Genomic DNA, 14,783 nt, shown 5'->3' with positions numbered 1-14,783 from the left:
AAAAAAAATTATATCTATCTATCTATCTATCTATCTATCTATCATCTATCTTGTGTGTGTGTGTAGTGTATGTGTATGTGATGTACTGTGTGTGTGTATGTGATGTACTGTGTGTGTGTATGTGATGTACTGTGTGTGTGTATGTGATGTACTGTGTGTCTAACCCATGGTGTTTGTGGGGTTCAAAGGACAACTTAGGGAGCCAGCGCTCTCTTCTTCCCTCGGTGGATCCCTGAACTCAGTCCTGGCTGCAGACAGTTTTACTCATCAGCCATCTCACTGACCCACTTCTAAACCCACAGGTTTAAAGAAAGTATGGCAGTACAATCCAGACAACAGAAATAAAAACTAAGCTCTTTGCAGTGCAATGTTGTTAGTGAATTTCAGAGAAGCTCTGCTGAACAGAGGAAGGCAGACACAAAAGATACAACCTGGCTGTGGGGGGAGCTAACGCCTGTAATCTCAGCATTTGTGAGCCTAAGGTCGAAGGATTTTGCTGAGTTCAAGGCCAGTCTGGGCTACAGAATGAGATTTTGTCTCAAAAAAGCAAGTGGGGCAAAGTAGTGCAATGTGTAGAATAATTCTATCTTTGTAGAGTCCAGAACAGGATCCCAGGAGCAAGTGATGAGGAGACAGATGGGTGCTTATCTGACTTGATGTGACCCTGCCTGGGAAGGGTCATGGGAAGCCTTCTGGAATCCTATGAATGTTCTGATCTTGAATCTGTATATTCTCTTTAGTCACACATCGGACAGACGCATTTGACTCTGTATGATGGACTTCAGTTAAATCCGAAGTCCTGGCTCTAGAGTCCCTAGCTGGCCCTCTCAGTGCTCACACTAGCTGGGGCCATGATGCTGAGTCTCAGTTCTGGGAGGGAGTTCTCAGCTTTTGAAGCATTCTCCTGACAGAGGTGGCAGCGAGGGTGAGTGTCGGGGAAGGCTTTGTGGGGAAGGACTCAGTTTCCAGGGAACGGAAGGAGGGATCACTGCAAACAGCTTTCTCAGCACTGTTCTGCCTGCAGCCCTGCCCCTCAGCTCTCTCTCTCACTGTGTGTGTGTGTGTGTGTGTGTGTGTGTGTGTGTGTGTGTGTGTGTGTCTGTCTGTCTGTCTGTCTGTCTTCCTCCTTCTGCTGAATACCAAGACCAGGCAAATGCATTTGTGTCCCACTTCTGGGTAGGGATGGCAGTGAGTCTCAGCTTCTTTAATGTCAATGTTTTGTCTTAAATGCAATTTTTGCATTCCTTTGAAATATATTCATCTTATCTGGGTGTGGTGGCACACCAATTTAATCCCAGCACTGGGGAGGCCGAGGCGGGTGGAGCTCTGTGAATTCCAGGCCGGTCTAGTCAACATAGTGAGCCTCAGGCTAGCTGGGGCTGCATAGTGAGACCCTGTCTCAAAAACAAACAAACAACAATCCCCACCAAAAAAGTCTCTTAAATTAAATATATTCATCTTGACTGGTTACGGGTGGTACACACCTATAATCTCGGTTACTTAGGAGGCTGAGGCGGGAGGATTGTGAATTTAGGTCAGCCTGGGTGCCTTGATGATACCCTTTCTCAGAGTGAAACATAGCCTCCCCTGAAGGAACCCCAAAAGGCTGGGAACTAGCTTAGTTGTAGAGAGCTTGCCGCTCATTGGTGAGGTCCCGGATTGACCCCAGCACCACAGAACAGAAACAAATACATTCATGGTATCTAAAAAATAACACGCTTGTCCACTCCTCCCTTTCTTTAAAAATAAAACCAACTTGATTTTATCTTCCCCCTCCCCTTTCTTAAAGTTCCAGGAAGGTTTGTCCTGCAAACATGTGCCCTTGTGACCGCTAGACTCCCTGGCACAGGGGGAAGGTCCTAAGGGTACTTATGTGTGGGTCAAAAAGCATGAGTTGAAGAATCCCCTGAGAATGGGTTACCTGTCTGGACATGTGATATTACATATTCCTTTCAGCTAGACATGACAATATTAATGTAAATGTGAGGAACACCAACACTCCACTTCTGGAATTTTTGGTCTACATGTCCTATTTCTTATTTAGCTGTCCAAAGGCAGACCCAGGACCATCTGTGAAGTGGAGGGCAGGTGTGCATGGTCATTGCTAGTCTGTGTCTCTATCATGTATATCATATCAAAATGAGTCTCTTTAGAGACTGCTAGAGACATCAGCTGTGGAGTTTGAATGAGAATGCCCTCCACAGATTCATCTATTTGAATACTTGGTCCCCAGTTGGTGGAACTGTTTGGGAAGGACTAAGAGGTGTGGCCTTGTTGGAGGAGGTGTGTCCCTGGGGGTGGGCATTGACAGCATTCCCAGGTAGTGCTCTCTTTCTGCCTCCTACCTGAGGATAAGGATGTAAGCTCTCAGCTACTGATCCAGTGCCATGCCTGCCTGCTGCCCAGCTGTCTGCCATGATGGTCACAGACTCTAACCCCTGCAACTGTGAGCCCCAAATTAAAAAAAAAATTCATGGGTTGTCTCAGTCATTGTGTTCTGTCATGGCAATAGAAAGGTAGGTAAGACAGACATCAGCCTCTCTACTCCTGCCCTTTGTGGTCCATGTCCCAACACGAGGCCAGAGAAGTCCTTTTAAATTGCGGATCAGGGGCTGGAGAGATGGCTCAGAGGTTAAGAGCACTGGCTGCTTTTCCAGAGGACCCGGGTTCAATTCTCAGCACCCACATGGCAGCTCACAACGGTCTGTAACAAGATCTGGTGCCCTCTTCTGGCCTGCAGTCATATATGCTGCATACATAATAAATAAATCTTAAAATAAATAAATAAACCTTTCAAAAAAAATAAATAAATTGCGGATCAGGGGCTGGAGAGATGGCTCAGAGGTTAAGAGCACTGGCTGCTCTTCCAGAGGACCCGGGGTTCAATTCTCAGCACCCACATAGCAGCTCACAACTGTCTGTGACTCCAGTTCCAGTGGACCTGACACCCTCACACAGACATGCAGGTCAAACACCAATGCACATAAATTGCAGGTCAGATCATGACGTCCTTTTAAAATTTTCAACTAATGAATGGAAATAAATACCCTGTATGCTGGTGAAGACCACTCACTCTGGTTTGGGAGATGGACAAAGGCCACGCCGGTGAACGTCAGGATATGAGTCCCTAAAACTCACATCGTAGAAGGAGAAAACGGTTATCCCTGTAAGCTGTCCTGTGACCTCCACAGGGGCACGGTGGCAAGCACAGCCCTCACGCTCACAGAATTAGTTAACTAATTAAAAACGAGCACACACACTCCACCCCGCTGGCCACACTGCTTCCTCCTTGTCCCAATGCGGGCACGTGATTTAGTGGCTGTACGCCTCACGTTCTCACAGGATTACTCGTGTGGATGAAATGAGTTATTCCACGCAAGGTTTAGGATGATGATGGCAGAGAGCAAGGAGGACGTACATGCCAGCTTTGCACTGCTTTCTAGATGCTCTGCATGGATGGCTCCTGACCACCTCGCCCACCTCGGCTAGAGCCAGCTTTCCCTACATACCCCGCTCTCAGGCTCTCCTTGACTGCTCTGTGCTCTCTGCCCTGAATCATCTACCTTGGCTCTCACCTGCCTGCCTCCTATAGCTTCCTAGTTGTGCTGTGGTTATCACCTTCTTGCATGTTTGTGTTGGTGTGTACACACATGTGTGGGTGTGTGCATGCTACGGCATATGTGTGTAGATCAGAGGAGCAGCTGGTAGGAGTCAGTTCTCTCCTCCGTCATGGGGGTCCTGGATAGCTGAACTCAGGTGGCCAGGCTTCACCTTCACCTTTGAGCCATCTTGCTGGTCCTTTGTGGATTCTTTCCTGATTTCTCTTGTCACAATATTCTGTTGGGTGTACTCTGGATATTTTTCTTACTTTTGAAATTGTGTGTGTGTGTGTTGTGTGTGCATGCGTGCGTGCGTGCGTGCGTGTGCGTGTGTGTGTGTGTGTGTGTGTGTGTGTGTGTGTGTGTGTGCGCGCGCGCATCCCCAGGAGAATGTTCCAAACAGAGAAGACTGAGATCGAGTGGAAGGACCCTGTAGAGGAATCCCACACAGATTGTACTGTCACACACTGCTAAGGTGGGTAACTTTTCAGTGTGTCCCCTCCCCTTTGTTTGTGATTTGGGAGCTCATAAGTCTCTGGGCAGCGTCTGGATTCGTAGCCCTATGCTCTCTGCAGTGAACTGATTTCTGACGATGTTTGGGATGAGGATAAAAGCAAGACACAGGAAACACTCATTGTTTCCCTGTGCGTTTGGGAGGCCAGGCGTCACACATTCAGAACAGAGAGCCCAATTCAGCCCCGCTTCTCACCATGACAGACACTGGTCAGTCCCGGCAAAGGCTTAGCGACACACCCCGGTGTCCAGACCCCAAAGACTGAGGTGGATGAGTAGAGGTTTCGCCAAGGTTGTATGAATCCGGGTCTGAAGGGACATTCCTGAGCTGCGGAAGGAGGGACACCTCCCCGGGGCTCTGAGAGCTAACGCTGGCGGCTGCTGAGCAACGGCTGCAGCTCATTTTATTTCCATCAGGCCAGGCCCCAGGCAGGAATGCCCGAGAGAGACAAAAGAGCAGTTCCGCCGCTTCTCCTCAGGCCGTTTGTCGCTAACCAAAATGTGTAATGTCTCCAACTTAGACACTACTGCAGAGACACGGGGAGGGAGAAGGAGAAGCGAGGGAGAGAAGCAAGGGGAGGCACCAAACCAGTCTCCAAACAGATGATGGTCCGCACGGAACCTGCACGTGACGTGACGTGTGCCAGGGAGGAAGACTCACCAGAAAATGAACCGCGGTGCTGGATCTGACCTGCAGGGTTCTCACTCATGGCTCACGGCGGCCAAGAGTGAGTTTCATACCCTTTTAGGAAGCAGTCTCTGCCAGTCCACCCGATTTCCCCAAATCACAGAGCTAGTAAGTACAAGTAGCACTTAAACCCTGCTCTATCAGACTCTAAAGGCCATGTCCTTCTTATTAAACCTTGCTATTTCCAAACAAGACCAAAGTGGAAGGAGTTTCCAGTAACCGGAAAGCACTGAGCATTTGTTGAGCACCTGCTGTGTGCCAGTCATCTCTGCAAGAAAAGGATATCTTCTGGAATGTGACTCCTGGACCCAGTACGCTCCACCCAGCCATCTGTCACATCAAGGGAGGTGTCAGAAAGCTGGTTTAAGAACAGGGTGGTCTCAGTCGAGCAGTGGTGGCGCAGCCTTTAATCCCAGTACTCGGGAGGCAGAGGCAGGTGGATCTCTGTGAGTTCGAGGCCAGCCTGGGCTACCAAGTGAGCTCCAGGGTGGTTTCACGACATTGTGTCTGATTCCTCCTTCACTCTTGGCTCCAACCTCGTGGAGCTTCAGGTCTGCAGTAATCCCAACCCCCCCTTCCCGATGCATTCTCTTCCATCTGCCCACTCTTCCTTTGTTTCTTTGAACATGGTTCTCTCTGAAATTCATTTTTGGGGAAGTCTTCTGTTTGTTTTTGTGATAGCTAAGACTGGTTTTGTACTACATTGTAACTCAATAACAAAGATTAGAGAGAGACAAACAGAGAATGGGTGCATACCTCTGATTTCTTTTCTGCACAAATCATAGAAAGAGCCAGAAACACACTATCTATATACAATGTACCTACTGCCACAAACTGGGATAATGTATTACATGTAGATATTAACTATGGGATGCTACTCCGAGCTTCCTGACTGGGCTGTCATAGTACACTGTTCTTGGAAATTTTTCCTGGCCAATCCCCCCATGGTGTGTCTGTTCCTGATGGTTCCTACACAACAGCAAACATTACATTACAGTTCTACACCAGTCAAGGGGTTACACTTTATTTATCTCTATGTGTGTTTGCTATGTGTGTGGGCACACATGTACCATGTGCACTCCTCTGCATCCATGTGGAGGTCAGAGCTCAACTTGGGAAGTTCCGGTCTACTTCTTCCAGGGGTCCTGGGGAGTGAACTCAGGTTGTTGGGTTTGGCTGTAACTTCCTTGATCTGCTGCGTCATCTCACTGGCCAACACTTTTAAATTAAAGCTACAGAGCTGGGCAATGACACAGATACTTCTTTTTAAAAAGAGTTATACCCATCCTTATGGCCACAGAACTTGAAAGGCAAAAATACTTTCAGAAGTTTTGACACAAATGCAGATTATTTACATATAAATGTAAAACTCACCTTTAGGTGTCTCCCAGCACACAAAAGAGTCAACTAAAGACAAGCCTTGCTTATAATAAAACGTAGTCAATTCTAGCCAGTTGGCCTCAAGGGTGTTGATGGCAGCTCCTTTCCTTGTCACTTTCATGGACAGGACACCTTCCTGGTAGGTCCAGCAGGCTGAATCCTCGTCAAAAGCATTGAAGACCATGTACAGCTTGTGATCTGGGCATAGGCATTCAGGAAAAGGGAGGGGGAGGACAGTCATAATCTTACCAATCAAAATTCTTAAACAATTTGTTCTTCACAAGACATTACAAACATACAAATAAATATAGAAAATAATAAAACTACCCACCACTCAATTTAAAAAGTTATGTGTGTATATCTGTGTACATGTTTGTGTTGTGTGCCTGTGTTTGGGTGCATGCATGTAACATGGGTGTGTGCATACATGTAGAGAGACCAGAGGTTGATGCTGGGTGTCTTTCCCAGTCCTTCTTTATCTTAGGTTTTGAGTTAAGGTCTCTAACTGAATCCAGAGCTCATGACCTGGCCATCTTGCCTACCTGTGTAGCACTGGGTTACAAGCATGCCCTTCACATCTGCCTTTTCTGGGGGGACTGGGCATCAAACTCAAGACTCGATGTTCGTGGGACAAGTGCTGTATCGACTGAGCTACCTTTATGTCCTCCCCACCCCCAACTCAGTTTAATCAAATGTTAACATATGCCATATTAGCTTTGAATTATTTCTTTACAGAGATAAGACAATGGACACAGAGGAGGCTACCACATGGTGTGTACCGAGCAGCCTACAGTTACCAATTCCCGTCTCTGAAAATAACCGCTAGAATGCATTTGGTATTTATTGTTCTCATGAAAGCTTTTAGTTTTTAAACATGCAGTTATTTACCATTTACTTTACTGCTTAAAAAATGCTTAAACAAGGGGTGAAGAGTTAGCTCAGGGGGAGACCTCCTTGCCTAGCAAGTGCAAGGTCTTGGGTTTGGTCCTGAGCTCAAAGGGAAAACAAACAAACAAACAAACAAACAAACCCAACAACAACAACAAAACCCCCAAACCAACACAACTTTAACAGTATACTGTTCCATATTTTAATCTCCTGGTTCTTTCTCTAGAAGACTGTGTTCAAATGGATCTCTGCTACACACAGGATGCTGAGTGCGGACCCTGAAGGCCTGGACTCCACTGCGCCCTCCAGGGCCAGTGCTGATCAAGGTTTGGAGCAGCTGTGAGCCTGCTACAGAAGCTTCTGCTGTGCCAGGCACTGGGCACTGTTTCCCCTTCCCAACCTCGTGAGGGGGGCCTCTGCAATTGTCCCCTTTCGAGAAAGAAATTCAGACATTTGTCTCCAGAGGCCGTGTTTACTCCAGTTTACAGAGTCTTTAATTTTCTTTGATGTTGCTTTAAAAAAAAACATTCCTGCAAAGATGTCAGGAAACTTTGCACAGTCAAAAAATAAAAGAGAAAAATACTCTCAGTTTCTTGGGAAAACTTGAGACTTGGCAGAGAAGAACAAAACTATTGTCTACAGTTATTTCTGGCTGAGGGCACTATTGTTATAATAACTGAGTCACCATGACATTCCATTGTCTTATTCTAGGGATGATCAAAGCAAGTCCATTGATCTCAGAGGTGAAGAGCATGCGTGAAGTGGGAAAGGCCTGCACTGAGATTCTCACACACTGTTTACCAGACAGTTGTAAACCAAGCTATGTTCTCAGTCAAGTCTCTTTTTTGTTTGGTTGGTTTTTTTGGTTTTTCAAGACAAGGTTTCTATGTGTAGCTTGGCTGTTTTAGAATTCACTTTGTAGACCAGGCTGGCCTTGAACTCACAGAGAGCTGCCTGCCCCAGCCTCCCAAGTGCTGAGATTAAAGGCGCACACAGGTAAACCTTTAGTATTAGAAGAGGGCTAGGCGACTGCATTATGTGGCTGGCTTGCAGGGTCAGCAGAACTGACATTTGAAACATGACCCTGCCTTATTCCTGGCTAGAATGACTTAAAAACAACCCCGCAAGAATTAGATTAGTTCACTGTCCGCATAACCTGCAGAAATCAACGTTGACTTCTATTTCTTTAAAACAGAGGCAGGGTTTGGGGAACATAGAGTCCATCTCTTTCCATCCATGCCGTTACCTCCTCCCCGCTCTGGTTTCGAGTCGCTGGGGCTGCTGTTGCCTTCCGTCTTCCGTCCGCTTTCGCGCTGAGGCTCCTCCTCCGTTCCGCTGTCAGACAAGGGCGCACTGACGTCTCCTTCACTCCAGCTTTTGTGGCTGTCGTGAGAACCGTGTCTCCTGGGCAGCCCCGGTTCTGCATCTCCGTCGTGGCTGGTTCCATTGCAGTGTTTAGACGGCAAGCGATGCTGTGACACGAACCCAACAAACTTCATTCCTCTTTTAGCAGCAGCATTAACCTGAGGTTAAAAGAGACATCAGGACCACGGTAAACCCCGTGTATGTATGACTCAGCCAACCAACCTTCAGTCCGTGAGGAGGCCATGAGGAGATGGAACGAGCCATGCTTAGAACCTCTAAAGAACACCGCCTCCAAGATCATGTCTCAGTATCGGCATGATTTGTCAAACAGAACTAATGCTTTTGAAGTTATAAAAACGGGACCACATTTTTTTTCTCTGAAATTCTGCCGTATTTGGCAAGAACTAGTAATTTTATAGCATGATTTTTGGAGATGGTTAACAATCATCTTTCCAGCTGTAGCAAAAGTAAAGACTGTTCCAGAGCACTTCCCAAAATAAATGAAGCAAATACAACCCCATTCTTTTTTTTTTTTTTTGTTTTTTTTTTGTTTTTTTTTTTGTTTTTGTTTTTTGAGACAGGGTTTCTCTGTGTAGCTTTGAGCTTTCCTGGAACTCACTTGGTAGCCCAGGCTGGCCTCGAACTCACAGACACGCCTGCCTCTGCCTCCCCAGTGCTGGGATTAAAGGTGTGTGCCACCACCACCCAGCTACAACACTATTATTAAAGGAGATGTTAATTTAAGACAAAAAGCATACAGCAGCACTATTTGGTGCTGATTAAGCCAGGGGTTAAGAGGCCCATTTTTATAAATAGGCACTTAGGAAACATGAGCCCGGGTCATGGCGCAGCTGGGCCAAATGCACGGACTGAGATTTGATCCTTCAGTCAGTGCATAGGCTCTGAAGCATCTGACTGGAAGTCAGTGTAATTATTTGGGATTTAGCAGTCGTGACTTTCATGTTTGGTACTGTTTCCATTCAAATACTTATGAGACTATTATCTTATTTCCTCTAAGCACACAGGGCCAAAGATCTAAGGGTTTTCTTCTCCGCTGTCCTTGTGACAGTGTCCTTCTCCTGGGTTCAGCAGGCAATACTTCCTGGGGAATTGCTGTGTCTTATCTGTCTTGGAATTGCATCAGTTGATAGGTGCATTATAAACATTCATTAAATAAATGCAGAAGTAGAAATGCCTTTTTTTTTTTTTTTTTGAGACAGGAAACATACAGGGGACATGTGCCAAATATTTTTGAACAGCCACTTTGTGCAGCCCTGGCTGTCCTAGAACTCACTCTGTAGACCAGGCTGGCCTCCAACTCACAGAGATCCACCTGATTCTGCCTCCCAAGTGCTGGGATTAACAGTGTGTGCCACCGTGCCTGGCTCAGCAGTGTTGGTTTTTCATGGTCACTGTTTCAAACCTCTAAACATTTTAAGTGTTACCCAGGAGAGAGTTCTGCTAGGGATTGAAGATGGAAACGCCGACAGATGAAGTGAGATTTTCAAAGGCAGGAGGAACTGGAGAAATGGAGAGCAGTGTGATGGAAGGGGCCGCTTCACCCAGCTCAGAGGACAGAGAGCTTGAGGAGTCTGAACTCCGGACTACGGCCAGCACTGCCTCGTTCCTCTAAGAGCTCCATTCTGAGATTTAACACTGTGTGGAGACGTGGACATCCCCACAGGACACCTGGGAGAGAAGAGGGAGATACGAGAGGGCTCCGCATTCTGGGAGTAGAAAGGGGTAAATCTCTTGTCAGTGTCCTTTCTAGGAGTTAGATTTGAGTGGAGATATTCAGGAAAACTTCTCTCTGGTACTATAGCAGATACTTCTTTTCTTCTTCAGGAAAAGTCTAGGATCAGATATATTGACGTCTTTTCCATTTTAACTTGGAGGATGAATAATTTTAATTAGGCTTATTTATTGGGATGTGGGGACAACTTGTAGGAGTTGATTCTCTTTTACCATGTGGGTTCCTAGGGATTGAACTCAGGTCTCAGCTTGGGTAGCCATACCTTTGCTTGTTGGGTCGCTTCTGATATTTTTAAATGCGGTATTTTAAAACCCCGAGAGAAGAAAAATGCAAACTGAATATTAAAAATAGAATGGACAGGGGTGGGGATCTAGCTCAGAGTGGATGCCTGCGTTCAGGAGGCCGAGTGTTCGATCCTCAGTACCAACTAAAAATAGACTAGACGTTAATAGTTAAAGCTTGACTTGAAAACTAGCTGTTCAACGGTCAAGTATTCACAAAAAGTGGCTGTTCAAAAACATTTTCCATTCACCAATCACTCTTGCTCATGCCCAGGGCAACGTTGGGATATTTCGGGTGTATGTTTCCTGAAGCTTTTCACTTAGAGAAGGGTCCCGGTTAGTCTAATTGCTGAAACAACAGTGCTTTCCTGTGTAAGTAGGTCTTTAACTGCGCCCAGGAGTCAGATTCAAAATAAGCGCTCCCGTGGTCATCTATCAAGACTCAATTAGTAGTTACATTTTTGTTTTCAAAAGAAGCTGTCAGGAATGGATTTATTCCCAGAAAAAGAAATACCCAGAATAGTGGCACTAAACAGTGTGTGTACTTGTAAAACCTGGTCTCCTGGACTTTTCCCACCCAGGGCAGATGAATGGTAACTTTGTACCTAAGTGGGAAACATCATTAGCGGTTGTTACTGATGAGACACAAACCACAGACGATTCTCTACAAGTGGTTACTTAAGGCTTGAAATCAGCAACAGAAACAAACTATACTCTTCCTTTTCTTTTTCTTAGTAACCCAGGCTGGTCTGGAACTCGTCTCCCAGCCTCAGCCTCAGCCTCCTACCTGCTAAGACTACAGGTATAAACCACTACACCTTGCTCAAAGTATTGTAACTGGGAGCCAGCACATCTCACTCTAGACTCACACATTTTACCTGAAGGAAAGTGCCTTGGGTTCTTGACCCTATCTATTTAAATTAAATAAAGGCTGGGTGTGGTGCTGTGCAATTTAATCCCAGCACTCAGGAGGCAGAGCTAGGTTGATCTCCGTGAGTTCAAGGCCAGTTTGGTCGACAAAGAGGGCTCCAGGGCAGCCAAGGCTACATAGTGACAGTCCATTTCAAAAACAGAACAAACAACCCCCCACAAAAACAACAATAACAAAAACAAATAGAAGCTAAGAACTTATAAGTAGGCTGCTGTGACTAAAACAACTTACACACACACACACACACACACACACACACACACACACACACACACACAAATCCATCAGGTTAGAGTATTTATGGATATATATGTTTTTCTTGGTTTAGTCGATCTATATTTAGCATTCAACTTTTTATTTGTGCAGCTTCCAAAGGATACATTAATTGCAAAACTTCCCTTGATCTCTTTCCAAGTTAATTTTTCTTAAAAATAACATAATTTGTTTTTAATGCCAACTCCTCCATTCACAAACGAATATGGTTATTTTTGTTTTCTTTCAGATATTTTTCATATTTAAAAAAAAACTTACCTCTTTGTCTCTTCGGAAACTTCTGGAATCTATTTTCCATGAAACAGTGCCGACTTCCCTAAGTATTGACTAAGTCATGGTTATTCTTGTATTTTATGCTGCCATGTTCGTTACTAAACTTCTTTTCCTTTCTTTCTTTCTTTCTTTCTTTCTTTCTTTCTTTCTTTCTTTCTTTCTTTCTTTCTTTCTCTCTCTCTCTCTCTCCCTCTCTCTCTCTTTCCCCCTTCCTTCTTTCCTTCCTTCCTTCCTTCCTTCCTTCCTTCCTTCCTTCCTTCCTTCCTTCCTTCCTTTTTTTTTTGGTTTTTTAAGACAATGTTTCTTTGTGTGGCTCTGGCTGTTCTGGAACTCTGTCTGTAGACCAGGCTGACCTGGAACTCAAGAGATCCGCCTGCCTCTGCCTCTCGTGTGTTGGGATTAAAGCCGTGTGCCGCCACCACCACCTCCCGGCTGTTAGTAAACTTCTTACATGCAGTTGGGAACTTACTCGCTCTATTCTGTTTTATTGGCCTTTATTTATGTTTTTGTGATGGCTAATCTTGGTTATTTACTTAACTGGATCTGGAATCAATTAACAGGCAAGCTAATGGGCACACTTGTGAGGAATTTTCTTGCTCAGTTCAACTGCAGTGGGGGGGGGGGGCGCACCCTAAATGTGGGTGGTACCTCTGGTGGCATCCCAGATGAAGGGAAATGGAGACACAAAGCTTTTGCTCTTTGCTTGCTTGCCTTCCTGTGATGCTAAGTTCATTTATGCTGGCAGCAACCGGCTGCTGCTGCTTTTGGCTGACATTAAAACCCAGCTTTTGGGCCTTCCAAAATGGACTGAAGACCAGTGTCTCTCCAGAATCTTCAAGGCACTAGGCACCTGACCAGGAGTGCTAAGGCATTTGGTCTTGTGGAAGGAGCAGCTACTGGGTTCTCAGCCTCAGTATGAAGGTAGCCACTGCTGTCCTGCTCAGGCGGTGCTGTGTAAAGCAGCCTGGCATACCCCTTCAACACGCTCATCGTTTCTGTTCCTCCTCCAGAGGATCCAGACTAGTGGAGTTTTAGACTCTACGCACTTGGCTCACACGCTTTACGTTTTGAATTCTGTAGAATAAGCCATGGCCAGTTCCCTAATCTTTGGGGTCCTACACTGTAGCTTAGGCTGCTTGAAACTCACTATGTAGTTCAGGCTGGTTTTGAACTCAGTATGTAGCTGAGGATGACCAGGCACTCATGGTCCTCCCCTTGCCTAGTGCCAGGATTTCAGGCTGTGCCACCATGCCTGGGTTCTGTACGGTTTTCAGGGAAGGAAGGGAGTTGTTTCTTAGTTCGCCATGAGGGCTGTGTACCCGGTACCTTTTCCATGAGTTCCTTTGCTGCGTCGCTCGCTGGTGTCTCGTAGGTGAGTGGACACTCCTCCATGACAAGCCTGGCATGCCTCGGTCCCCCCGGCGCTGCTGAGTGCTTGGGGCTGCAAGGAGAACAAGGTCAGAGGCAAACTACCGCTTCCCACCTACGTCCATGTGAAAACCTTGAGTGACTCAGAAGCAAGGTCAAGGCTGTCACTTAGTTATTCCAATCCCAACGGTTACCTCAAACAGAATGCCACAGGCACAGCGATTTCTGTTATGTTTCCTTAATTTAACCTTCCAGCCATTTAATTCCCAATTCAAAGTGAATGAAAGAGACTTTGTTATTGGACAGAGCATAAGTAAAAAACAATCCTATTTAAATGCAGATAAATGTCTGTTTTTTTCCCCTCTTTTCTTTACTGATCTCTTAACTTCTGCCAAGTTTTAGCATTTCTGGGCCTATGTAACACTACAGCAGGAAAGGTAGGTAGTTATCACAGCTGATGGGATTTGTAATCAGGACATAAGCATTACTACTGTGTAAAAAATGTCACATGTGCTTAGTAAGGCTTGAGCTGAAAACATTTGTATTCTAGTAAAAGCTGAAGTCCATACACACTCATGTGTATGAGTGTGTGTGTGTGTGTGTGTGTGTGTGTGTGTGTGTGTGTGTGTATGAATAGCAGTTACTGCCCCTTAAAAACAAGACAGGGGCAGGGACACGTCTCAGTGGCACAGTACCTGCCTAGAATGTGTAAAGTCCTGGATTTGATCCTTAGTGTGGAAACAAAACAAAACACCAGACTTCCTCCTCCTCCTCCTCCTCCTCCTCCTCCTTCTTCTTCTTCTTTTTGAAATTTAGGTAAGTTCTTATGTATCTTAAGCAGGCCTCAAACTTGATATGTAGTAGAGGATGAACTTAGTCTCTTGACCCTCCCGAATGCTGGGATTTACTGGGGTGTGACCCATATCTGTTCTGTGTGGTACCAGAAAATGAGCCCAGGGTTTCCACCTGCTAGGCAAGCACTCTCCGACAACTGAGCTCCACTCCCAACCTACCAGCTGGGATTTTAAAATTTAACATGATTTTCTTAATTGATTCTTTGAGAATTTCACATCATGCACCCCAACCCCACTCATTCTCAGTCCCTCCAAATCCACCCTTGTAACCTCCTCCGAACAAGAAAAGAAAAAAGTAAAAACTAACAACAAAACCCCACTTGGCACCTCCGGCTTCCCCCACTCTCCATCACCTCCTCGTTTGTCTTAGTGGCACTGGGAGCTGCAGTGTGTCACACAGCACACCCCTTTGTCCACTCTGCTTTACATGCAAATGTTCACGGCAAGGAGTTTTTGGTCTGGTTCAAGGCCTCTGGCATACCGTCGTCACCATCATCATCACCACCATCCTCATCATCACCGTCATCATCACTGTCATCATCAACACCATCATCATCACCATCATCATCAACACCATCATCATCACCATCATCATCACCATCATCACCATCATCACC

General features: G+C 45.8%; 1 protein-coding gene across 1 annotated transcript in view; it reads right to left on the bottom strand.

Annotated features, from left to right (window-relative positions):
- Rftn2 (raftlin family member 2) overlaps positions 1-14,783 on the bottom strand; it is a 74,847-nt gene that overhangs the window by 30,560 nt on the left and 29,504 nt on the right. The window contains exons 5-7 of the mRNA XM_076550367.1: positions 13,271-13,385; positions 8,315-8,591; positions 6,175-6,378 (exon numbers count right to left, since the gene is read on the bottom strand). Coding sequence (XP_076406482.1) covers positions 6,175-6,378; positions 8,315-8,591; positions 13,271-13,385 — 596 coding nt within the window. The remainder of the gene's footprint in view (positions 1-6,174; positions 6,379-8,314; positions 8,592-13,270; positions 13,386-14,783) is intronic.

The sequence above is a fragment of the Peromyscus maniculatus genome, chromosome 13 (genome assembly GCF_049852395.1).
Source record: "Peromyscus maniculatus bairdii isolate BWxNUB_F1_BW_parent chromosome 13, HU_Pman_BW_mat_3.1, whole genome shotgun sequence".
NCBI lineage: Eukaryota > Metazoa > Chordata > Mammalia > Rodentia > Cricetidae > Peromyscus > Peromyscus maniculatus.
The sequence above is the reverse complement of the archived record's forward strand: the minus strand, read 5'-3'. Positions and strand labels throughout refer to the sequence as shown.